This window comes from Anopheles nili, chromosome 3 (genome assembly GCF_943737925.1).
Source record: "Anopheles nili chromosome 3, idAnoNiliSN_F5_01, whole genome shotgun sequence".
NCBI classification, from domain to species: Eukaryota; Metazoa; Arthropoda; class Insecta; order Diptera; family Culicidae; genus Anopheles; species Anopheles nili.
Genome location: NC_071292.1, coordinates 2,044,810 through 2,070,313, shown reverse-complemented (window position 1 = coordinate 2,070,313; position 25,504 = coordinate 2,044,810). Strand labels below are relative to the sequence as shown.

Below are 25,504 nucleotides of genomic sequence, written 5' to 3'. Positions count from 1 at the left end.
TGGTTACTTCCGTTTCGATAGCTCCACAGCGGATGGGAGGACATTAACGTGGAGGAAGCATCGACGTGAGAGAAGAACCGCGGAAGGGCTGGGCCGACCGCCAGCCACCAAACATAATTCATATTTATTCAAATCGCTTCAATTTATGCTGTATTTCGAAGCATGAATAGAAATTGCTTTTGTCATCGCTGTGTCATGCCATGCTGCAGCCATGAAAGCATCCTTTACCGGATGCGTAACGATGCGTGCATAGGAAACGGAATTTATGCTCATGCGAGCGAGTTGCTGCATGGGTGTATGTGCGCCGATAAGGATGGCTGGCCGCGCCATCGAGGAAGCTACCTCGTACCCTAAACCGTGAGGAGACATACAGTTTTGATCGATTCTTTCGGTGCTAGTCCGTTTTCTTTTTGTTGCATTCAACTCAAAGTGGGAATGATGGCTTTAACTAAAACCCCTTTCTGCTAAAAGTCCCTTGGAAGCCTTTGGACGAAGAGGCTTTCCGCTCCATTAAATTTATCGGATTTTAAGTGAAATATGCTTCCGATAGGGCTCTGTCATTTTGCCTTCGATACTGGTTTCTTACATGGGGTGGCCTATTCCAGTCAGGGAGGCACGTTCATTTTTTGCCCGCATTGTCCTCTGTCATTACTGAATCAGTCGAGCAAATGCGATATCATTTTGCAATATTTGCAAACTTTCCATTCGAACGATTGTTGGTACTACAATCCGCAAGGGAAGATAGGGAACTTGTATAAAGTAGAAAGAGATTTTCTTCAAAAGAATCGAATTCATCAGGCGACTGTCGTTTGTCGTTTAGAAGTGCAATGAAGCAATACTTATTCCGTAATAGCACTTTCTGCTAATGGCAGACAAAACCCTTTCAAGAATAGGGCACGATGTTTATTTAGCTCATACTTCAGAAACGCCGTCATAATAACCATACATTGTTTGACACCACCGCAACAAATACTAATTTAAAAATAGGAACACAGATCTTTTTTTTTCCACGACCATCATCTTGTTGCATGTATTGATTCTAGATAGCTTAAAACTGGCACTTCATTTTAGAAAAAATGATGTTCAACAGTCGAATCAATGATCTGAGATATCCTCTCTCGCAGCATTTTAAATACTGGCACGGAAACATTTCGCTACTTCTGAATCAAAATCATTCCATAGCTTCTAGGGATCCATTCAACTGGAAACGAATTCCTTTTCTGAAACGGATTGCTACTATTTCCACGAAAAATAATGAAAAGAAAATAATGACACGTACGAAAAGCAGAAAGTTATAACCTAAGGCTCAGCGATTGTACGAATCGGCTTGCCGCAAAGTAAAACATATCCTTATCGAGTATCTGGGGGTAAAAAGACCCATGGAGAGAGAAAATGGTCCGTGTAAATACAAAACTGCATAATTTACAAGTGCAATTAAGCTTTGAATGATTTTCCTTCTTTTCACTGAATATTCCTCTTGGTGATGGAGAACGAACCAAGCAAACGAAAAACATGAGCTATCTAACAACTTCCCGTGTACATTCGACTGCAGGCGACACCACAGACTGTAACGTGCGATGAAGTGGAAATGAAACGGAAACGTAACGGATTGAATGAGAAGTACATGGAAAAAAGGAAACGAGTAATTTTCTAGCCAAGTGCATCCTGTTCGTCTCCCGTTTTCATCAGGATTTTGTAGTTACCAATTTTATATACAGCGCTAAGTCGAAACCCAAATGCAAGAAGGACTAACCGCGTGCAGCAGAAATGAAGCTACAACTCATCAAATTGATCGCGCTTTTCAATGCAAAGGAAGTCGAGGCGCCATAATGGGAAAAGAAATGCATTGTTTGTCCCCCTTATACAGCTAGTGGATGTGTAATTAAAATAATGATGGCAAAGACATACCCTTCTCTTGTTCATAAATACAGCTGTGAAATGGAAAAATGCTATCACGCTTTTCACTAACTGTTTTATTCACGAGGAAAAGATGAACAAGATAGAACAAGACAGAGTTTCCCTACGTTCATGCTTACTGGACAGTGTGCGTCGCAACTCTAAGAATGCAATACTTATGTCAAGCAGTCCATGATTCGTCATTGAGCCCGCATTTAGAACTAAACCAAAAATGGTTCATTCAGAAAGAGATTATGAAACCACCACCAGGATCCTGCTACTCAGCCAAAATGAATCCCTCGCCACGAAAATCCTAAAAGGGCCAGCAAAATCCTAGGGTTAGCCAAGCGGTCCGAGATTGGCTTTTTAAACCGGGCACGTCGTTTCGGAAAAGGATCTTGTCGGAAAAGTTAACCCACTTTACTGGTTGTCCCCGTCGCAGGTTCAATCGTTCGTTGGTCAAGTTGACCCTTCGAAGGATGTGCCCTTCCGGTGGAACCGAAATCAAGTCCAATCCAATGTAAACGATAAATGAATAATTGCATTCTGTGGTAATCCGCTTTATGAAGAGGTTTCCGAATCTTTCCGCAGGAACTAAAAGTAGCCACGGAATGAGATTGTACATTTTCTGCGGACCTTTCCAAGGGTATAGCAAGACCGCGAAAACTTCATCAACCTCGAACTCTGCAAATCCTTTTCTACGAAGCGACCTTTTGCAGCAGCTTGCTACTGATTGTTGCTATCTTGTACGACACTCATCAACTGGTTTGGCTTTACGATGATGAAATAAATATGAATTTTATGGTTGCATTCTAATCCACTAAACAGTATAAGGATGTTAACCCTGACCTTCCGTGGCCATTTCGTACAAAGATCCTGTGAACATTGAGGTGAAAAATAAAAAAAAGCTAATTCAAAACAAGTCTTGCAAAGTAACATACATCAACGATGTTGGTTAGATGAGAAGCTTGTCATGAAAATTCAACTGCTTATCAAAATTCTTCAACACACGACAGCAATTCCGGATGTAGCAAAATGTGCCATCTAATCGGACTACACCTGCTTATTACGGTTTTCTATCTCATCATCAATTTTACTCAACGATTCGTTTCCCAATGGTGAAAAGTTACATCGTTCTCCCACCGATTCGGAGCTTGTGCAGCTGACCAGTTCGTTCTATCGTCACGTCTGAAGCTTCCAAGGTGCCATACATCTGCTCCCATGCTTAGCTTGAAATATATAACGTGCGCTCATCGTAAGCTATCATTTTACATCAAAATAGACAATTTTGGGTTTGTTGTCGAAGCTGGGTACGCTTTCTGGTTAGTACATCCATCAGTAACCGATCCCTGCAGGATAGGATTTTTACCACACGTCATAAGGACGGTATCGCACGAAAACGGACCCACTCCTGCCATGTGACAAGTTGAGTAAAGCATAGAGAAAAACCTACACACATGATCCCATTTCCAGACCACGCTTGAAACGTGACTGCAATGTGCAAGAGGCGAAAAAATAATGATTAATTCTTTTCCTATTCCGGCCGCGTATGCGCTATCATTTTGGACGATTTTGCTGTTATCAGCTTCATCATCTTTAACTAGTTTTTTTTCTGTCTCTTTTCGGATGAGAAATAAGCTACAAGAATGATAGAACCATTAAGCGAGACAAAAAATCTCAATCACTAGACTGTAAAACCTTCGCTCCTATGAATCGCTTATGGTCAGGCTTTATCCTTGTTTCAACCTGCTGTTGAATGTCGTTAATTCAGCAAAATAGCTATCGCCTTCTTGCTATCTACTCCTGAAACCGATAAATGCATTTTTTAGGTTTCTTAACCGTTCAATTAAACATTGGTAATACAAATACAATGTATCTGAAAATATCACTTGTACTTGTGATCCACTTGTGAGCTACAGTGATCCACTTATCAAAATGATGAACTTTTTATATAACCAATAAAATCACATGTAACAAAGCACATACACATATACAAAAGGAGAATATCATTGCTAAAGTAATCCTAAGAAACACACAACATATCATTTCATCTCATAAATGGCGCTAAACGCCCATTAGCTCGGCTCGAAATGTGTTCGGAGCAACAGCCGAACACTATTTGGTTTGGGTCGCAGGAATACGATGTCGAGTTCAGTCATCCATAACGGAAAAAGAAGATGAAAAGTCGAGAGTTTGCGCTGGAAAAATCAATAGCAAATAGACCTTGCATAACCCATGCCAGATAGCACTGCGTGCCCTTCGGCACGGCGGTCGGTTCAATCGATCGGAACAATTCCCTTCACTGATATGAAGGCGGGATTTAGCAGCTCGAAACAATAAACCAGCCGGACGGTGGCAGTGGCAACAGTAAGCAAGCCCATCTTCCAGAACTTTGGAATCGATAAAAATTGGACATCCTAATACCCCAACATTCAACGGTCGCCGGCAAGGAACCGGGCAAACAAACGAACGGAGCGGATGGATGCTTGGCAAACAGCAGTGCCAGGATTCTCGTTTGATTTTTACTGCCTTCGAGCGACATTAGGTCCGCTTTTCTGTTTTGCGCAATCATCTCCCATCAACCATACATCGGAAGCCTCTCGTTCCTCTCTGACGCGCTTTGTTTGGATGGATTCAAACGCGAGGGTTTTATTGAAATTGGCTACCAGATGCTTGCCGAAACAAAGGACAGTGAAAGTTAAATAAGCCTACTTTTATCACATCTCGAAATGATCGATCCATAAACGGGATCAACGAGCTGCAGCCTGGAAGCTTAACCCACGATTTGCAGACCGATTAAATTTTACGCGAATTGGTTCACGCCATAAGCCCGTATTCCGGTTGCCAACTGCTACTGAACGTTCCGAGCGCCTAAACTTTCAATCACGCCGCGAAAAGTGGAGCATACTTTTGCTTTGCTTCTTAGGCGGGGGAAAAGTTTCTTGGAATGTCTTTTTCACGAGGAAGTTTTCGAGTTGACTAAAATTCGACAGCAAATAGTCGCACCCGGGTTCCGTTTGCTGGTCGTCGAGCTTCTTATGATCGCTTGTTGTAAAAAAACCAAAAGAAATGCATCTGAGCTCTGCAAACTAGCGTCTGCAGTATGCGAATGATATGCCGCACATAGGGATGAAAAATGTTCACCGGCATCCATTCTATCCATTCCGTTTCATACGAGGCACAAAGCATCAAAAATATAGCAAAAGCGCCTGCAAACCAGAGTACAGATGTGCTACCTGTGAACATTCTCCGTCAATATCGGGGCTCGATGCATTCCAGATGCCGACGAACGAGCCAACGAGTTGCGAGAGATTGTTGAGATAGTTTTTAGCTGCAGCAATTTTACCGCTGTCGGCCAATACGAGCTAAAAATATGCAAAAAATAAAATATCTTTAATCCGTTCTACAAGGCAGGAGAAATAAGCGAAGCGACGAAAATCGTCCATTCTGTCGAAAACCGTCATTCATCCATATTTTCCCGCTCGGAGAAGCGCGGAACATGCTCCAAAAAGTTTAACTCCAAATATTTCAAGCGAACGACGAATGTTGCTCTCGCTCCATCCGGAGCTGGTATTTGCAGGCGGATTTGGCAAACGATGGTAATGGGCAGGAAATTTGTACCATCTGCACGACCAACGGGGATGCGAGATTCCAGTGCGACAAGTGAAATGAAAGAAAAAACGAAATCTTAACGGGAAATCTTTTACAATTGACGTGCATCAGTCACGATGCACCTGAAAGGGGTCTCATGAAATACTCTTGCAATACAAAAATGCGATTTCAAACGCCGGCTGCTCAAGCGAAGGAAACAGTGCGCATACAAGTGGAAAGCCACTTCTGGAAAGAATGAAAACATTTTTCTCCAGAAAGGAAACTTCTTAGTAAACTACTGCCCGTTTACCGAGTTGGATATCTCCCGTTTATTCCACACTGAACTTCGTTCCGCGCGACATCCGACCTGGTTAATGCAATATCATCATCAAGACAAAGAATAGCACTGGAAACCCTTGGGTACCGAAGTGAAAAGCAAGAAGGAAACAAACTACTACTCCCTTCGCTAGACAAGATCTAAAACCACGGATGAAAGTGTTTCGTATTTTGCCCTCTCTCGTGACAGAAGAAGTCAGACGATGGAGACGGGCATGTACTTTTCTGCATAAGCTCTTCGGTTTGTAAGTGTGTTTAAGATTTTGCTCAAGAACCTAGGCAGGATTTCTTTACCAACCATAGGCTAGGTTAATAATTTCTAGGACTCTTTCTCGAGAAATAACATTCATAGTAGCTGAAGCAATGTGAATGACGCAAGGCAATGAATGCAATGGATAGGTTCATAAAAAGCGAATTGTTTGCGATCGATGAAAGACTTTCCTTTATTCTTTCTGTGAATTATACGCAATCTTATCAAACGAACCATTATTCTCGTTTGTGCCTGTGACCATGCGCCATTGCTGCAACGTTTTACTTTGTCCAGTGGTTAACATTTGATTTGTATCATTTTCCAATGCAATCTCTCAAACGACTTTGAGCGAATGACTGTTTGTGAATTTCTCTTGATTGAACAAATCTTTCGAGTGAAAAACTCGTTCGAAAGTTTCAACAAAATGCTGCTGGCTTCGTGACTGGTAGTCGACAACTAGGAGCTGTTCGCTGATCAATAGTACATATTCCCCGGATAAAAAGACAACCCCTTGCATGGTGATACATGGTGCAATGGCTTCGGAGTTCCTAGAATGCAGAAACCCTCAGAATTGGCTGTCAAGCTAGGAAGATATAACGAACCTGTTGCATCAGTGACATCGTGAAGTTACCCGAGGGCCGATCGATTCTCCTCGCTTTAAAGAGCTGCTTAAAAACAAACAAAAAAAACATCCTTTTCATAGCCTCCGGTATCCAATAATAGCATCACGACGGCAGAATAAGGATCCAATATTTTGCGTCTTCTCTCTTATTTTCCTACTAGGGTAGCTCTCAATTTAATGTGATTTTTGAAGAACAGGATCTCCTCTCCCTAGCCCGAGGCACTACCGCCTTGGCGATGCCTTCCAAAGAGAATCAGATTATGCCGCATAATGTATGGCAGACGAAACAAGACTTTTAATAAGCTATTCCTCGTTAACCTAGATATCTGACATCTCATGTGCTTGTTTTCTTCCGTTGGACGCATCGTCAAAATGTTAAAGTAAACTTTGCCCGATAATTCAATACCACCGTCAGATGAACGATGAATAAGATAATCGCATTCAAATCAGAATAGAAAAAAAACGTTCCAAATTACGCCAACGATCCTGACGAATGATGGCGAGATCCTGATCAATATATCGATTATTTGGGAAATTTGGCTACTTGTGTAGAAAAATGCTTTTGCTAAATGCAATTTCACATTCATGATTTGATCTGTCTGCAAATCACACTAACATTTCTAAAGCTTCTTAAAGCAAGCTTTATTTTTCATGGCGTTGCTTTAAGAACAACTCATTGGACAAGTCGGCGTCTCCTCGGGGGAAAACGAAACATTTGCGGCAAAAATACCGTCTAACCATCGTTTGTGGTCTACAATAAAGCACTCGCAAACGATGCCTGTACAAACCCTCTATGAGGGTCCTCTCGTTGTCATCGTACTCGCATAATGGCAGTTAAGTGGCATTTTGCTTTTTCTTTCGAACCAACTCAAATGCCCTGCGCGTTTCCGATTCTGTTTTACTTGCGCTTCCGGAACCGCCACTCGCGAAAAGCTTGGGCCACTCGGGACCTTCTGAACAACGTCGGATCTCCTTGCCCAGTATGAGTGCTCTAAGTCCGGACCACGACGAGCCAAATGCCAAGACGGGAGGTAGGAAAAAAACCCGGAAACGGAGCCACTCAACGCAGGCCTATTTGTGTTTATCGTACAGAGCTAGCAACCTTTCGCACCGCCGGTCCCGATACTGGTTTCCACCGTTCACACCACGACCAGACATAGTCCGACATTTATTTTTTTGCTCGACGTTCTACGCGAAACGGAATCATCCTACCAAGTGAAAACGGAAGGTTTTCATTAAAGCAGCGGACGCATAAAAAACGAGCATCGTTTAAAAGTTTGCCCAGTTGCACGCGAACCTCAAGATAAAGGATCGATAGGCCAACATTTTCGCCTTGACACCCGTTGCGAGCGTGCAGCTTTTTACAAATTTTGCCTTGCAAAAAACGAGAAGATAATTTAATAGGTTTATCGTTTTCTTATCTTCACCCCGGCGAAGGACTTCCTGGACGCGTCCCTGGTGAAAGGATACTGGGCATAGCTAAGCCGCGCGCCGTAAGCAGCCGGTAACAGCAACCGGATATTGAAGGAGTATCGGGATCGATTTCATTCAATTTTCCACCACTTCCGCATAAGGAACGGACGGTGTGAGGAACGAGGCGAAAAATACCAAGGCGTTATATCCGATTTTCATTCGCGCATGGACGCCAACGTGGGTGAAAAAAGAGCATCACGTTTTTTAGTAGCAAAACCCTGAGGCAGTGGCCATTCCAGAATCCTAGAAAGGAAATTTCGATACTTTCCTGAATCAGTTACCAAAAGAAAAAATCCCATCGGGGTGAGAAACCTTTTCGGGCTGTGTTTGTTGCACATTCTATTTTGTTTCACATCCTGAAAAACGACGCAAAAGGCCCCTCTCGATCGGGGTGAAACATTTTAAAGGGACAGACGAATAATCGATAGCGAGAAAGAGGAATCCTGGAAATAGGCGTTATCCACACGGCTGAACCAGACCGAAGGCTTGTAAACTGGGAAGAAAAAAACGACGCCCCAGACATCGCTCAGATGCCGACGCGACCGCAATCGCATCGTAGCCCTCTGCCTAGGCTGCTCGGTTTCGGTGGACCAAAACCTCAACGCTGGCCTCCTCAGTGGGTCTCGTAAATCATCGGAGCGGTGACGGCTGGCGCTGATGTTGGCACGAGTGCTGGAGTGTCAGACGTTCCGAAATGTTCCTCATTTCCCGGTGGCGTCCGGGGTTTCCTCTGGTAGTGGAGGGTTATTTCGTTGGCCTAGCCGAAAGCACTCCCCATAAAACGTTTAGTCGTCGTGCATTTTGTCCTTGCCACTACTTGCGACTAGCAAGTGAAAAAAGAGGGGCGAAAAAGATCAAGCCAACAAAAACAACGTTTATGGAGGGACAAACTTCCCATTTATCTCCATCAACCCCCTTCCATCGACGACGTAGACTTTCTGTGGCGGATCAACGTGGTGGTAGAAATAAAACGAAGACTATTATTAGCCGAATTATAAGCGATGTCGAGCCACGCGAAAGGATGCCAACAAATTTGGATGCATTAATAAATGAGTTCATGAAACAGACGCCACTTGAAGGGTGGCTCGTCTGTGAAATTGCATAAGCTGTGGGTTTAGGTCGCATCTAAATCACCAGATTAACTCGAGAAGCATTACTATCAGGGACGCAAATTACATCTCTATACCATATCACAATGGATCTTGATATGGCTTGAGGTAGAAAATCTTGACCACCATGACAATTCAGGATTCTAGAATTATTCAAACCTTGTATGATACGAAACTGACTAGAGGCCACACGCTCTGTAGTAACTTTTCTGAGCTGGAGCAGCTCATTGTCGCTGAAAGCAGCATTTTCCTTCTTGGCATACGCCGTGCTCTACTTTTTTTCTCGTATGAGACATAAAGCTGGCATGGTTAGCTCCCTGACATAAACCATTATACACGACTGTCATTAAAAAAAAACACACACACACAGAACTAACCGATAAAGCTCTCATTTCTAGCTTTGTTCCGTACGGTTCCGTTCTTTTGCATCATACTACGCCAGGCTGTGTGCATGGCAGTTGGTTCGAGCAGTGAATGTGAGAGAAGGCACAAAGCGAGGGAAAAAATGGGTAATATTCACCCCCACTGGTGTATCATAGCGACTTCTAATTTCGAAAATTTACCAGACATCCCCATGTACTTCCGCTATGTATGCTGTTGGCAGAACAATAGCACGACCGCTGAAATTACTGCATCAAACAATGGTGCCGCAGAAAAGCTAACCTCAAAAAGTGCATACGGAACATTCCGTAGTAACCCAAAATCGTATTCCAGCCTGCTGACTGGTTCATTGTTTTACTAGTCGGCGCCATTTTTTCGACTGCCTTCAACATCTTCACCCGCGTTCCCCGCTACTTCGATTTCCACGATGGTGTACATGACCTAACAACCTCGGATCGGAAGTACCACTACGCTCTTCCTTTGCCGAGGTTCATTGTGACCATTGCTGTGAAAATTGAAACGTTACGTCGGTGGTCGCACTGGACTTCCTTTTTTCCCTCCATCGAAAAACGCGCTTGCGTGTGTTGGAAAATTGTAGCAAAATCGTAAAACATTAAAATCATAAATTTGGCAAACAATGAGCGACCCAAAAAGCTACTCGACATGGCTCCTGCATCTCATTTCTAGCCTGCCAACGACCGGATTATTATCCATGGCAATGACCGCCCATATCTCGGGTCACAGAGGCGAAGAATGATGCATCTGCAGAAACGGTGGAGTGCAGAAAATGTGAAACATTATGTTCCCGCAGCTATATTCGCTGGACAGGCTTAAGAGCGCATTTGCAATTGTGAAATATGGAACAGCACGATTGACAACTCTATTCGAAGAATATGAAAGTAAGTTTGTCATATGAAAGAATTGAGCAATTAGCGTAATCAATTTTTTTATTTGAATATTATAAATATTTTAACACATCGCTGGAAACAACCGTTTGTCCGATTCACATAAGACTCATTTTTGAAAAGTCAACTGTATAGAAAATGTTACATTAACCATCTTTCCCGCCAATATCATTCCCAGTTCATAGGAATATGTCTCACATAATATATTTCTCCTATCGACATGATCATCCCAATCTACCATTCAGTTCAAAAAGCCTTGCAAATGAAACACTTCCCGTCCTTCGCGTACACGATGGCCACCATGGCATTCAAAACGTGACCATTGTTCAGTAGTGTCCCTAACGATACGCTGTCCCTACTGATTTCGCCTCGTTCCACCGCCGTGAAAAGCATCCTGCAAAACGCAATCATGAATACCGGATGCGTCATGATGTCCGACTTCACCTCCATGGTTGCGCTACTCCCAGGACGCCAACCATCTCCACCGGGAATTCTGAGAATGGCACCCAAATAGCGAACTTTGGCAGCGACAAACACTGATTGTCCACAATCAAATCAGTTTTGCAGGGCAGAAAAACCAACGATCGGCAGGCATGGTACGCTTGCATATATTGACGCCTTCCAATTGCGATCCTCGCCTTTCGGAATTGTTATTTATTGGTTCAATTTACTCCCTCTGCTTGGGTATCGCTAGGATTCATGAGAACACGCACCCAGACTAAACAATGTGTCCATCGATTGGATGGCGCTTTCATATGCGAATCTACCAGAGAAGAGCCGTATTCGGTTCTTTATCAGGAACCATATACCACGCTCAAGAGCTGCGGATAATTTGGAAACAATCGATATAAATCAATTACGGCGTAGTCCGCAATGAATCATCCGATGGGATGGGCTGTTCGTATGGTTCAGTTTCGCATCGTGGACTAACCATCGAGGATTACAGAGCCTTCTTCTAGGGTACGCCTCACAGCCCGTGACCTAGTAGGCACAACAAGCCATCTCCCATGTTGCTGTTTTTTGTTTACTTCGAATGCCTTCCTCAGCCGCTGTTCAGCGTGAATTTCCCTAGCGAGCCATAAATTCCATTTCATTTGCATGCGTTTTCACTCTTCCGCACTGTCTCAAGGCTCAGTTCTCCATCGTTCACAAAGAAGTGCAATTGCCATCGATAATCATCCGGATCATCCCGGAAGCCGACCGACCTGTGTCGATTGCCATCGTAGCTTACACGGGAGTCAATTGTCAATTTGCAGGACCTGTACGATACCTGGTAGTGTCGTAGGTTGTGAGAACCTCGACCGGAAACAGCCACTCTATGCGAAGGAGGACAGATTTTAATCGAGTTTTTAAGCTAATTGAAAGTAAAATGATGAATTGCGGCATCTTCAATAGCTTACCTTCGCTTAATAGGTTTCCGTTGCCGGAAGCTGAGCCATAAACCGATGGGCAAGTCTTAATTTACATGCTGGCTACATAGATAGCTTGCACGGTTACGATCAAGACCAACGATAGCTTACTCCAGTTTACTCGCAAATCAGGACGCAATACGCCCTCACGTACCGCCAACCACAAGCAGGCTGATAGAAGTGAGTTCATTAATTACGATACCAGTCTTACCCGCTACGCCTTGAGATGCTGCTTGATGAACCTCTGCATGGCCATCGGATAGGTTTTGTGGGTGCAAGATGGGAAAATCAGCAACGAAGCTTATCGAAGGCCAAAGCCAATCAATAGGTTGCGGCAGGCAAGGAAGGATTCCTATTGCCACCACTGATGAGGAACGCATGAAGTATTCGGAGGTTAAATAGCCTTATCAGAAGCGCATCGATTCCTGTGACCTCTTCCGGCGGATGCCATAGTTGAAAGGAAATTGTCTTGGGTGCCGTCCATAGTGCCGAACGCCGCACGGTGGCTTCAACAAGGGTAAACTCGAGATGATAACTTGTGCATTACATCAAAGATAAACACTTTGGACCTCTCTGGGAAACTGATGACCAGTTGACATCGTGCAAGCTGCATGAAAGGCACCTTTGACGATGCCTGCCCTATTTGTCTGGTGAACAGCAACATAGAGGATGTCGTTGGAAGGAGAAAGAAAGAGAATCAGCCATTGTATCTCACCACGTGCTTCCGTTTGCAGGGTGGTTTCTTCTAGGAAAATCACTATTGATCATTGCACAGTTCTGTATAACTATCAAAAACAATAGTAAAAACACCGTAAGGTGACTACGAGTAATCTTTTAGCATTTTCTGCAACGTAGCAGTGACTGAGCGGCTCCTTTAGTTCTCCAAACAAACGATCCTTGTTGCTAAACAATTGCATTTTCAATGATGCCTTGATAACAAATATTATAGTTTGCTAAACTTTTAGCTGAAAAACGTTGGATGTGATTCAAAGCCATCGTTTTGAATGTCGCATTATCCAAACTAATTTCCTGTTCGGATCCCAAGGCAGGAAACCCACTAATCAATAAATATGATAACTATAGTTTAAGTCAAGACAAATACAAACCGATTCCTTACTATGTGTATACGCAGGTCCTTCATATCGTACGCAAAACCAACTCAACCACTGCAGTTTATTGTTTTTGGACCATTTTGTCGCTACCTTTTACCAATTCCGGATTCAACCCCGATCGGAAATGGGAAACTGATTGCTTTCATGTTTAGAGATTATGAAGGCTTCACTTGCATCAAGTTCCTGGTTATATACGAACCCAAACGCTACGTGACAAGAATACCATAACTAAAGGATGGCTTTCGGATGGATTTCTTTTTCGGCTATTTATGCTACGGTTCGTTACTGCTTGACACGAAAGCCTTCGTTACCTAGCACAAGATCGATAGGCTAGGCTGGAACGGCATGGTATGCCAATATGTTCCCTCTTCACATTAGTAATTTTCAATGCTATTCAGGCAATGCACGCTACAGCATTAGATAAGTAAATCGTTACTTCTGAAATCCACAACCGATTTTCACCGCATACATCGGCTAGCTTCGTCTGTTTAATGGACCTTTCCAAAAAAATTCCAAACTGAGATTTTTACAGAATTCCTGTAAGTAAAAGGTGCAATAAAACAGCATTTATTGTTCTGTGATGATACCTAATATAATTCTAGATACCGTTCTTCTTTTTTTCGTGACCTAAAACTATTCATAGTTTTCTTGTAAACAATCATGATCGTCTCATACAACTACTTGAGCTTCATTGGTTTTCGCTTTACGAACCAGACATATTTAGTGTATCAGGAAGCTTAAAATTAATCTGTGGTAAACCATCTAAAACTTTCAAATGAGATACATACATTCCGCCGAATCTTGAGCTATTTTATTAACAACAAATTTAGCAAACCCCAAGTTTTCGTACTGAAATCCATTAGCAACAATCTTCCCGAACCACAGTATATCCAAACCGGAACGCAACAGAAGAGGTATGGCGAAAAGGTCCATCACTTTCACGCCGTTCCAAAAACGCTGTGAAGTAACGTGAAAAAGAAAATAAAAGCATACGAGGGTTTCTCCTGATTCGAAGCGGAAGTAGCCCACTTTGAATAGTTAGATCCTGAGGCGCTGTTTCTTTAGTTGAACGTGCCCGATAAGCATCCCTCGTGAAGTATCGTGATGGAGCGTAGGTTATAATTCAAGACCACAAAATACTACCATATATGAAAAGAATATTTCTCTGCGTTCGTCCGCGGGGCTTGTGGAAATCCTGCATTTCCTGTGCTCCGGAAGCACACTATGAGCCTCGATTCCTGCGATGCCCGATATGTGTGAGCGTGGGTAAAAAGCTTTGCACTGGAGATACCTACGGTAAGGCGGCGCTTATGGATTTCTATCGAAAAAAATGAGGTTAGTAGATGGATGACTGAGATATGACAATGTGCTCATCTGCTAAAGGTTTATCTGCATTATTTACCACTCACAGAAAGGATAGAAATAAGCGAACTGGGATGCTACTTCCCTCAAGGTATGAGCCCATTTCGCGTTCCATTTCCGAGTTCCGACAGGACGCGGAAATGAAGATGGTTTGGATTCTATTTATTTTTTTCGAAAGCTTTTTCAATTACTACACTTGGTACCTTGATTGTGCCAAACGGTGATAGTTGCAACTAGGTCTACCGGAACTTCTATTATCGTTTCTTTGCATGCCTTCCAGCTGGAGTTTGCTGATTTGTTAGGACTTGGATAATTTTTAAACGATCCATTAAACACTAATCATTCCAACAGTCAATGTTTGCAACATTTCATGTATTCGAGCCGTTAAATTATCACTCATCGTGTTTCGGATTAATTTCTACTCTCCGTCATCTTATTTCTTCTTCACCGCACCTTTTAACCAGCTCCATAATGTACTGCTCATATGGTTTTTTTGCACGTTTTTGTTGGTCTTATTAGTTTTACAATGCATTAAAGCGATGTATAAAACTCTACTTATTATTAGTAATGATGATTCATATTTTGATAGATGAATCTTTTATTGTTTTGTATATAATATCCCAAGATTTCCAAAAGTTGTTATATAAGTTCACGACTATATATATTTTATCCATATACATATATATATATATATATATATATATATATATATATATATATATATATATATATATATATATATATATATATATATATATATATCAGTTATATAACATACAGTTTATGACACTCATGTCCAAAAGCATCTGTAAATTTTCTCGTGTTCCGCGTATGGTTCTGTTAACTTTAAAGATATAAACTCCTCAAATGGGATCCATAATTCTTTCGCAGTCATTTTTTCGTCGAGCAACACGATAAGAACAAACCGAAACGAACGTGTGCGTCCATTTTTTTTTGGGTTGCTTAACCAACACGTGCCGTAGCTCCTTTCTTCATGGCATTGACAGCACGGTCAAGAAGCGTTGCCATTTGACCCATTGGAGCCAGGATTAGAGACACAACCAGAAAAGAGAACACCAACGAAAGTTTATCCCTCGAATGCGTTCTCTCAGCGATTGGGGATGCTTGGTAGCGTACCGGGACTGGTGCCCGGGTGTGACACGGTAGGGTCGTGCAAATATTGCCTTACAACTTGCTATACCGAAGCCTTTCGCTCTCCCACAACGATAAAACTACGGGCGGTCGATTCGAAATGCGTGTCGATAGAACCGCACATAGTTTTGGTCCATATTTCGTACGACTGATAACGTTGTAAGTTATCAAATGTGTTGTTGTTGTGCTGTTGGAAGGGGGTTAGAATTGGGTCATACTGGTCAAGGCCACTTACCTTTTCTCCGCATGAACATGAGCCACACTCTTGAAGCCACAAGGAACTACCGTTACTCCTTAAGCCGAATCGGTTGAGAGTGTGGTGGTTTTTTCGCTCTCCCATTCGGGTAGGAGCACTGACCGTGTGCAAGCAAATCGACCATGTGCTGACGATTTCTTTTATTCCGATAACAATATACCACATAACGGTATGCCATTTATACTCACCTCATCTTCGACTTCTTCGAAGAAATATCACTGACGCGAATTTAAATGTCTCCTTCGGTTACGTCTAGAAAGCAATTCGCGAGCCCTTTAAACATACTTTTTTTTCATGAGGCAGGGTTCGCCTCAAATTTCACAGATTCACAACACGCGGAGGAGAAAAAACCTGAGTAAAACTACCCCACGCAAAACATTATTACACACAATAATCGAACAATTACAAGACACGCACAAGCTTTCTGGTTCAAAGGCCATCTCAACGCATTAAAACGCATTTCATTGCACTCTCACAGCCGCACACCACTATTATCACACTACCGCAACGCATCTGCTGGACACTTTTCATCTCATCTCACTTCACTCGCCCGATCATTTCGTTCGCGTTAATCTATCGGACCAGTTGACTTGTGCTTGCTCCAGTTCCAAACCGCGTTTAACCGAGTCATCAAGCACCGGAAAGCACCGTACCTGCTTCAAATCGTTCACCTATCGCACACCGATAAATCGAATCCCGTTACGTCGACGACGCTAGGAACTTTGAACAAGCAGACGACATTTGACGATTTTTGGCAGCAATAAGATTGCGAAACTCGGAATAGAACAAAAACCACGTGTTGACCGCGCGGTGCGCACTAGTGTTCTGTCAAACGTCATTAGATTGCCTTTTTTTGCGTTCTGCTCCCGCCTGAGTGGCCCCGTTTATTGTCGATTCGCGAACGTCCTATAGAAATCTTTTACTCCAACCTTTGAGAAGTGACGGTGTGAACTAGTAGTTTGATAAAGAATTCGCTAATTCTTCCGTGCAGTGATCTCTGTATAGTTTTTATACTGCAATTAAGATCAAGTTTTACTACCGAATAGCATGAAAATGCTGACCTTTGACCAGCAGTCGTTAATAAACGAGAAGAAGAAGCATATTTTCTTGCAGCGTGTGCTATCTCTTGACACCACAACCGACGAGCTGGAAGACGCGTAAGTAAGGGAAGGGAGAAAAAGAAAGGACACCATTTTGTTTTGCGAAACGCTCCGCTCTGCAATTGCTCACGTTGCTTACACTGATGCTCGTTTGGATATGCGTAATATCTCTATGTTAGGTTTGTATGGAATCCACATTTTTGTCCCTGCTCTAGAAGGGGTTAAAACCATCGAGATGGGGACGAACGAATATAACAGCGATACCTTTGATGAAATGCTTTATCTAAGTCAAAATAGTTGTCTGATACAACTTTTACTTTTTTTCTACCTTTTTGGAAAGTCTTTATACACCACGTGCTCTTGTTTTAAGATATGTACCATGCTTGATTTAGCAGAGATATTAGAACAAGATTTAACTGCATGTTGCTGGCAAAAAAACGCAGTAAACGCACACAAGTCTGCATAAAGCCTCATTCGCGTGCAGCTGACACTCATTTGTATGTAATTGATGTAAAATATGTTCTGGGTCCGTTTTATGTTGTTAAAAGCGAAAATAATATAACGCAGTTATATGCAGTCGTTGCAAAAGGGCCTAAAAATCGCAAAGAGTTCACTCTTACGAAGGTGCAAAGTTCATGTTCAAGGCAGTAGCAGGAAACCGAGAATGATCTTGTAATGGCATTACCGTTTAATCCCAGGACGAATTTTGTCTCTGTCCTATACAGCGACAAAAGCAGAAATAAAAAAACACGCCTGCAAAGAGTGAAAGAAAACAAGCTCAAAGGTGCATGTTATGGGACACGGACGAGGTCTGGCTGTTATTCACACTGTCGGTTTTCATAATTCCACACCACGTAAACCGACCAAGGGGTAAACAGGGTAGGTGATACGTTGGGAAAACGAGTTAGAAATTTCCCAGCAACATGAAGATAGCCACTTCAACCTACGAAAGATTCTTTCACGATCTCCACTTCACTTTCCTCCACGCCATGCGGCGGACTGCAACTGTAACCATACCCACGCAAAATGGCATTCTCTGGGATAGTGCTGCTGGAGTCGTGCGTCGGCTAAAAGTAGTCAACTGGCGGAAAAGAAAACTGCGACCTCAAGGATGGCGCGGTCTATGAGCTTTGCCAGCCATCGTTGCATACTCGCCCACCGCTTGACTTTCGCAGGCCGGTGCATTTCAAAGAAAGATAAACGTTTAAAGACTTACTCAGTTTTGTTTTAAAATGTTATTAATTAGTTTTACCAAGCCGGACCAGAAGCAACAGCAGCAGCAAGGAGGCAGCGCTTGTTTGCACTGCAAACTCTGACCTCTGCCAGTTATTCCGTTTTGCTGGTTCGAGTCGTGTCGTCCTGGTTTCTGGAACAGTTCTTTTTCTCGTAAACTCGTCTGTTTGAGGTCAGATAACGCTAACGCGGGGTCAGACTAGCCGAAGCCTCGTGAGCACAAGAATTTGCTCTACGAGAAAATGGGAGGCGAATGGGTCGGGAAATGGAAAACTTAAGTCAAACGAATTGCTGCTCGCCGGGAATTTCTGTAGACGGCAGATAAAGTCGACACCCACTGTGGCACAAGACACATGTACACCCACACCGGAGGTGGTACTCGTTCCGGATATTTTTTTGCAGCTCAAACGGCAAGTAATTTGTTTGTCGGAGCTGTATCCCGGCCGGTTTGAACGAAATACTTTGCGTTCCTCTCGACACCGTTCGCTCTTGGTAATTAGATTGTCCAACCGTGATAATATTTTAGCCGTGAAACTTACGTGATACCCCTAAAGGTGACACGAACATTGAATTGTTTGCTGTCTTTGCTTTGTTTAAATGCTTCCTTACATTATCCGAACACAAATCGACAACTCGTAGCGCCACTCTTTGGTATCGTTTGTTGAAAAGAAAATCGCGAGAATATGCTGAGCGCTATTATCACTGACGCAGTCGAAGGTGGTTGTGCTTTTCCCTTTTTCGCTTCTTTGGGTTTGTTGATGTAGCGTCAGAGAGAAACTTCTTTACCCACATACTATCATTGGTGTTATCATCGTACTGCGCGGAGCTATCATTGAGCGTTTGTGGAATGCGGCGCGAAAGTTTATAATTGGCTGCGAAGCAATTTTCTTTTAGTATGAATAGTAATTAATCGACCCTGTCGGTTAGTGGTAATTAGCGCTGTTTACATACTGGCTTTCTTTTAACGTCTTTCGGATTTTATACAGAATAAAATTGCCATTAGAATGGTACCGCTAAAGTTGATTGGCAAAAAGTTATCGCTTACTTTTTTGAAAGATTCTTTAGCTGCTTTGCCTCCGCACCTGCTCATGGTGAATGTTTTGTCCGTGGTGGCGGTTAGATTTGTTTCGTGAACTAATCTTTTGATCTCGCGTGCTTAGTCTTGTACTGTTACGTTTTGTTTGGTTTCTTTTCATACAATTCCAACGCAGCCAAACCGCTCGATGTCAGTTTACATTTGGCTACGGCTATCGTCCTGAAATGGATTTAAAATTAATATTTGCAAGGAATTAAATAAAATATCTTCCGTCGGTACTTTCAGGCAAGTCAAACGAATCCATCACAGAAGCATCTTCAAATGTTCGTGGAGATAAAATTCCCAGATTTACCAGCAATGCGCGAAATTTAACACTCGTTCTACCGACACATTCCCAAGCCGCACGCAACCGGCATGGATGTTTCGCGCGAACGTTTTAAATTCCACGTAATGTCTGTTCTTGATTCCCGAATCTCTGCGTCCAGGGTTGACCAGAGAGCAGTAATGAAATTATATCAGCTACTGCACCATCTGCTAAATCACTCAATTTATTCTTAATTACGTTTTTCGGCTACCAGGGAATGCACAAGCGAACGACGTCTCCTGAGGCAAGCAGCACCTCGCTCATCAATTTAATTCCGTTTCCTTTGATTCAATTAAGTGTTCTTAGAGGCATTGTGAACGCGCCCGTAGCACTGTCAAATATGCTTTGGCGCCTCATTTTCGGATCTTTATTGTAAACATCCAGCGCCTGGTCTTCGTGAGACGCGAGCACCGCCAACTAGTGTTGAATTTCGGTATTTAATTTGAACAGCATTTTTTCGTCTTTCTCGTGCAATTCCTCACCAACATTCGAGACAATGGAAAGAAAATTATTCAAATGACTTTTCTCGAGAAATTTCGCCCTCACAATTAGTCTGCGAATCGAATGTCCCTGTCGGGAGGGAAGCAATGGGCCACGTGGACGATGGATTTTCATCCTCTTTTCCACCCATTGCACATGGAGATTGTTGTACAAGCAGTCAATCGCACGATGTTTTGAGGGCGTTCTGTTCCGCCATTCATTCCCGTTTGGTTTGCCTGCGCACAACGAGTGGCAGGGCTTTCTTTCAGTTTTGCTTCTTTTCTTGGGCAAATCTCTTGATTGATGGTAAGAATGCGTCTTACATCACATCTTGAGCATCCGCACAATGACGACAGTGACGACCATCAATTGTGGAAACGACTGTTCCTTACGTCGTCAGCATCGAGAGGATCCTGTTTGATTCAGTGATTTGGAAAATTATAATCCTCTCATCGCAGCCTCCATCTCTCCTCCGAAAGGCGATGTTGCACGGAAGGATCGTCAAACTAAAACAATCATCGAAAGATGCTAGTGAGCTCTGGGCCAGCATCATTTCATTCCTTTATTAACGGTCGACCAGGTTTGCCAAATCTAAATTCGATATGCGAAGAAGGTCCATAAAATCCATCAAAACAATGATCAGCGTTTCGTGAAAAAAAAAAACAGCTCTAATAAATTGTTTCTTTCCTGAACCTCTAGCGACCCCTCGGGAGTCATTCTCGACGGCACGTGTCAGGCACGCTTTGGAGCTGTATTGAGCGTAATACAAGAGCAGGAGATTGCTACGGTTCAATAAAGGTTCACCATGAGGTAGTGCGCCAAAAGCCCGCGGAAATAACAGGTTTTCATTATTGGGCGCGTGCAGCAGGCAAAGCATTTGACACATTTTTTTGTATTCGGCAAAACTCTATATATTTTCATTGCTAACCAGCCACATCATGATCTCTCCTTAATGGATGGCAAAAGTAGAAAATGTAGACGAACATATTTATCATCTTTGCATCGGACTCATCTTCGAAAAGTTTTTCCCTCTTTTGCGGATGGTGCACATGAAGGGGAAGTTTTCACCGTGAGGCGCGCCTGTTCGACCTGTCCGGCATATATGTCTGCTGTGCGCTTGATACGGTATGCGAGCCATAGTCAGTTCATTAAATGCGCCACGGATCGGTGAACTCAAATGCAATATCGAAAATAATTGAATCTAATATTTTACCTTCCTCGATCCTTTGCCTCTACTCGTTCGGTGTTCGCGCTTCGTTTGCCATTATAAGGATCTCGTTGTTACGTTTGTCTCTCTACACGCTTTGGTTTTCTCTCTCGATTTTTTGGCTCGTCGCGGTGATGGAAGAATACCGCGATATAGCTCACCGTAGATAAAATGGCCGGTAATGCATGGCTTCCTGAGACACAATTTTCGATCCAGTGACATTGGCAATAACAAAGTATCATCTGCTTGCGTGAAGTTATCCTGAGCTAGAGATGAACTTTGTGCAATCCTTCGCGCATTCATGATGCGCTTGCGAAATTCGTTTATCCGGCCAAAATGTCCAGAAAACCTTCAACCAGCAGTACAATAGTCTCTTGGCTCAAATCAATTCCCACCGTTGATCTTCGTGCGGTGTTTATCGCTCGACCAACAGATGGCCTGTGTTCGTTTACGATGTACCATTCGGCAACGTTTTTATCGGAGCGCATTTTATCGCCATGAAGTAGCCGCAGCTCATCCCCGTCGATTGCAGGATGATAGACCATCACCCTCACTGATTGTACGGCTTTGCACAGGAGAGATGACGACCATCTTTTCGCGCTAATCAGCATTCCCGGGGCGCATTGTGGTCATCTTTAATATTGTACGTGCTGTGGCGAGCCAGTGCCCTTGTCGATCGAGCAAGCGCTTGGGAAATTTGCTTTCCACCATCACGCCAGGAAACGGGCTCCAGCTGAGCCTGCTTAATGAGTGATGCGTTTTATGCCGCCGTTTTTGGTAGTCCACTTTATTGGACGATAAAATTTTTATCCACAACCCTCGCTGGGGTCCATCCAGAGGGGACGTGTGTCGTTCATTTTTTTGTTTTCCCTTTTGAGGTTCCTTTTGTCTTGTGGAGCAGCTGGAGAGCGGAAACACTGTCATCCGGGTCGAAACATGGTCATCAGCAGCAACACGGTCGCCGTTCCGTGCCCGGGAAAAAGGATCGTGAGCGTGAGCCGACCTCGAACCCTCAGCACACTCCTCCTTAACGATAGCGCCATCATAATGATGTTTTTTTTTCGGTGATTTCCTCACCCATTCCCTCCATTCGGTCGCTGGCCGGACAGCATAAACATCCTCCATCAATAAGGTGTGACGAGATTAGGTTTTGCCTCTACCGTACTGCTTCCTTCGCCCCAGCAACCAATTTTCCTTTCGGAGGACACTACGAACCCGGTCGCACGGTATGGTGAAGGGGTTTTCCCCGTCGGGAGAAGGCAAAAAGCATTCACATTCGAGGCACGTCCCGAGGCGCGCCCGTGAAGAATCGTCCAGGGAGTCTGCCGTTAAATTGCCACATCGTGACAAATGATTTTCATAACGAACGACAAGCCGACAGGAGCGGCCAGGCGAACGGGAAAGCGAACTGGTGCTAGGAGGAATCTGCCTTGAACTTCGATCCCGAGCTCGTCCGTCTTTATGTCGTTATTCCACCGGTCGGAGGAAATGTAAAAGCGGAAGCAATCATTTGAAGCTGGACGTTTTGAAATTGAATTTGTTGTGAATCATGAAAGCATTTCTCTTCCTTCGTTTTTCCCAGGGCTGCAATCACATTGGGGTTTTCAGTTCCAGTTCGAGGGTTAATTTTTATTACTCTAATGAGTAAAAATGTTGGCTAACGTTCTGTCATCTTGTTTAGTTTCAACAAAACATGTGTTTGAAGAGAGAAAAGAGGACTCGCTTTTCTCCTAACGATCAAACTTTATCTTTTATTTAATGGAAAATCTGACGAATCTACCGTAATCATCTGCTAACACTTATCCATACTCTCGTTCTCGATCTTCTTTTTTTACCTTGATTGCAGTGCCATTATGAACATGAACAGCACCGCCAGCATCAGCGCGAACGTCCCCAGCATGAGCCTCAGCCCCGGAAGCAACAACAATAACAATCATACCCTGAACAACAACAATCCCAAGGTGATAAACAACAACACGGCAACCGTGGCTGGCTCCGATGTGGCCAGCAAGGCGTCACCGTGCCAAGACCAAGAGGAGGAGGTCGTAGGTGACCAGCCCGACCCGGACTACATCAAGATGTTCGTCGGGCAGGTTCCGCGTTCGATGGACGAGCAGCAGCTGAAGGAGATGTTCGAGGAGTTCGGGCGCGTCCATCAGATCAACGTGCTGCGGGACAAAACATCCGGCCAGAGCAAGGGTGAGTGTCCTGTCGGTAGGCTAGAACTAAGTCCGGGGGCGATATTTTCCCGTTAATTGATTTGCCACTCAAGAGACGACGATGCGCCAGCAAAGGCGAACAAAACCCAAGCGCACAGCGCTTTTTTCGCACTGTACCAAGGAATTTTGACGAGGATGTTCTTTCGGCGGCGATGTCCTGTCCGCCACTACGAACGAACAGTGACGTCTATTATTTTTCCAGCAGGTTCAATCGCCCAGAAGTGACAAGAAAAAAAAACCAGATCAACTCAGGGGAGAAGGGCGACTTCGGATGTCATCCTCCGAATCGGTTGATATCGTTCGTGCCGGCAGCAAGCGAGCCGGTTTTTTGTCTGGTTTCCAGCGTTCTACGGAGACCAAACAACGTGGAACAATAGAGATTGATTTTTTTAAATCATGCATTCTACATGACACGGGCATGGCGCCTTTGCACCTGAGCGAACTTTTATAGCATGGGAGTCCTTGGTAAGAGATTTTTGAAGCTAGTGCTCTATGGCCCACTCGTGGACTCCGGCTTGCCGGTAGTGCATTGTGCGGTGGGAATTTAAAGTGAACGTTTTGCCCCTCATCGTTTTTCTTCTGCTATGAAAAACGGCACAGTACATGTTGTCTCGCTTGTGACACAGTGTGTAGAAAAGTTGTTTTTTTATTTTTGTATTTGGTTATTTGATAACTTGTTCCCTTTGTCACAGTTGATGACGTCCTGTGTATGACGTGTGTGTATGTGAGTGCGGCTTGTGCCCCGTCCGCTGAACGGGATGCCGACCAACACGAATAATCGAACAACGAACCAGCGAGGGCCTCTGTGTGCCTCGAGGCATGCGCTCAGCCTGTGTGGAAGAATTGGAAATCTCGTGGACACTTGAGGCAAGATGCTTGATGTTTCTGACATCCCCAGCGGGGACATTCGGGATGGCGAGCGCGCCACGGCAAGCCGTTTGGGAGATGCTGATCCGATCGGCGTCCTGGGTCGGACGTGTTTCAACGATTTTCGATGGCCATCGCCCTCGGCGGCCCTTTAGCCGTCTGCTGAATAGCTCGCTTCTGTCCGTGCCCCTGTGTCGAGTGTTGGTCCCAAAACGACCCCGAACAACGCGCTGACCACCGGCTCGCACTACGGCCCCAGGGGTTACTACGACGCCGTCTGGGAGAGAACTGTTGATTTCCAATCCATTACTCATTTCTCTCGTGTATATGTTGACTGGTCGAACGTGTTGACCTGTGTTGATGCCTTCCAGGGTGGCTTCGAGTGATGCTGCATGGCCCACATGAGAGACGAGAAGTGGCAAAAAAGGAATCGTTAGAAGCCATAGTTGACACTGGAAATAGTAGAGAGTGACGATAATGGTCCTTCTGCGAGCCCGTCGACGGGAAGATTTGCTATGACGTCGATTCCGGGTAAATGGGCAGCATACGAGAGCCGATGTATTCCAGCGGCTATCGGCGATAGTCGAATACTTGCACGTGTCGGGAAAAAAAACCTTGAAAAATAAAGGCATCACCATGGATCGTAGACAGTAGTGTCTGCTTTTCTGCTTTTGCCAGTCCGCTGGTTTCGAAGCTGCTAAAAGTTTCATTGAAAAAGACTTCGGCTGGTGTGCTGTAACCGTGAAAAGCCAGCGCGCACAGATTGATGCTTCTCCTCTTGGCTGGCACCACGTTTGTTTGTTTAGCTATCGAAGTTAGCTGGATTGAGCAGTGGAAAAGCTTGGGTAAATAACCAAACGAACCTTTCATCCCAGTGGAGTTGATGTACCGAGCGAGACGATTTTGAATCGGGTTAACTAAACGGTGGACAAATGCAGCTATTCTGTTGAAAAAGCTAATGCTAAACGAAGTCGTCAGAGGTAGTACGGTGGTTTGAAATGGCAATATCAGCAGCTCGAGTATTGTGTTTTAAGGGCCTCAACACTCGACATACTAGCATAATGTAACAAGATATGATATCGTAAATGCAGATCTGACTGATTGATCAAAAATACGAAGCAATTTCGGCAGATTCATCATAATT

General features: G+C 43.9%; 1 protein-coding gene across 1 annotated transcript in view; it reads left to right on the top strand.

Moving 5' to 3' along the window:
- LOC128726126 (CUGBP Elav-like family member 2) overlaps window positions 1–25,504 on the top strand; it is a 164,058-nt gene that overhangs the window by 45,369 nt on the left and 93,185 nt on the right. The window contains exon 2 of the mRNA XM_053819916.1: window positions 23,121–23,473. Within this exon, the coding sequence (XP_053675891.1) occupies window positions 23,121–23,473 (353 nt within the window). The remainder of the gene's footprint in view (window positions 1–23,120; window positions 23,474–25,504) is intronic.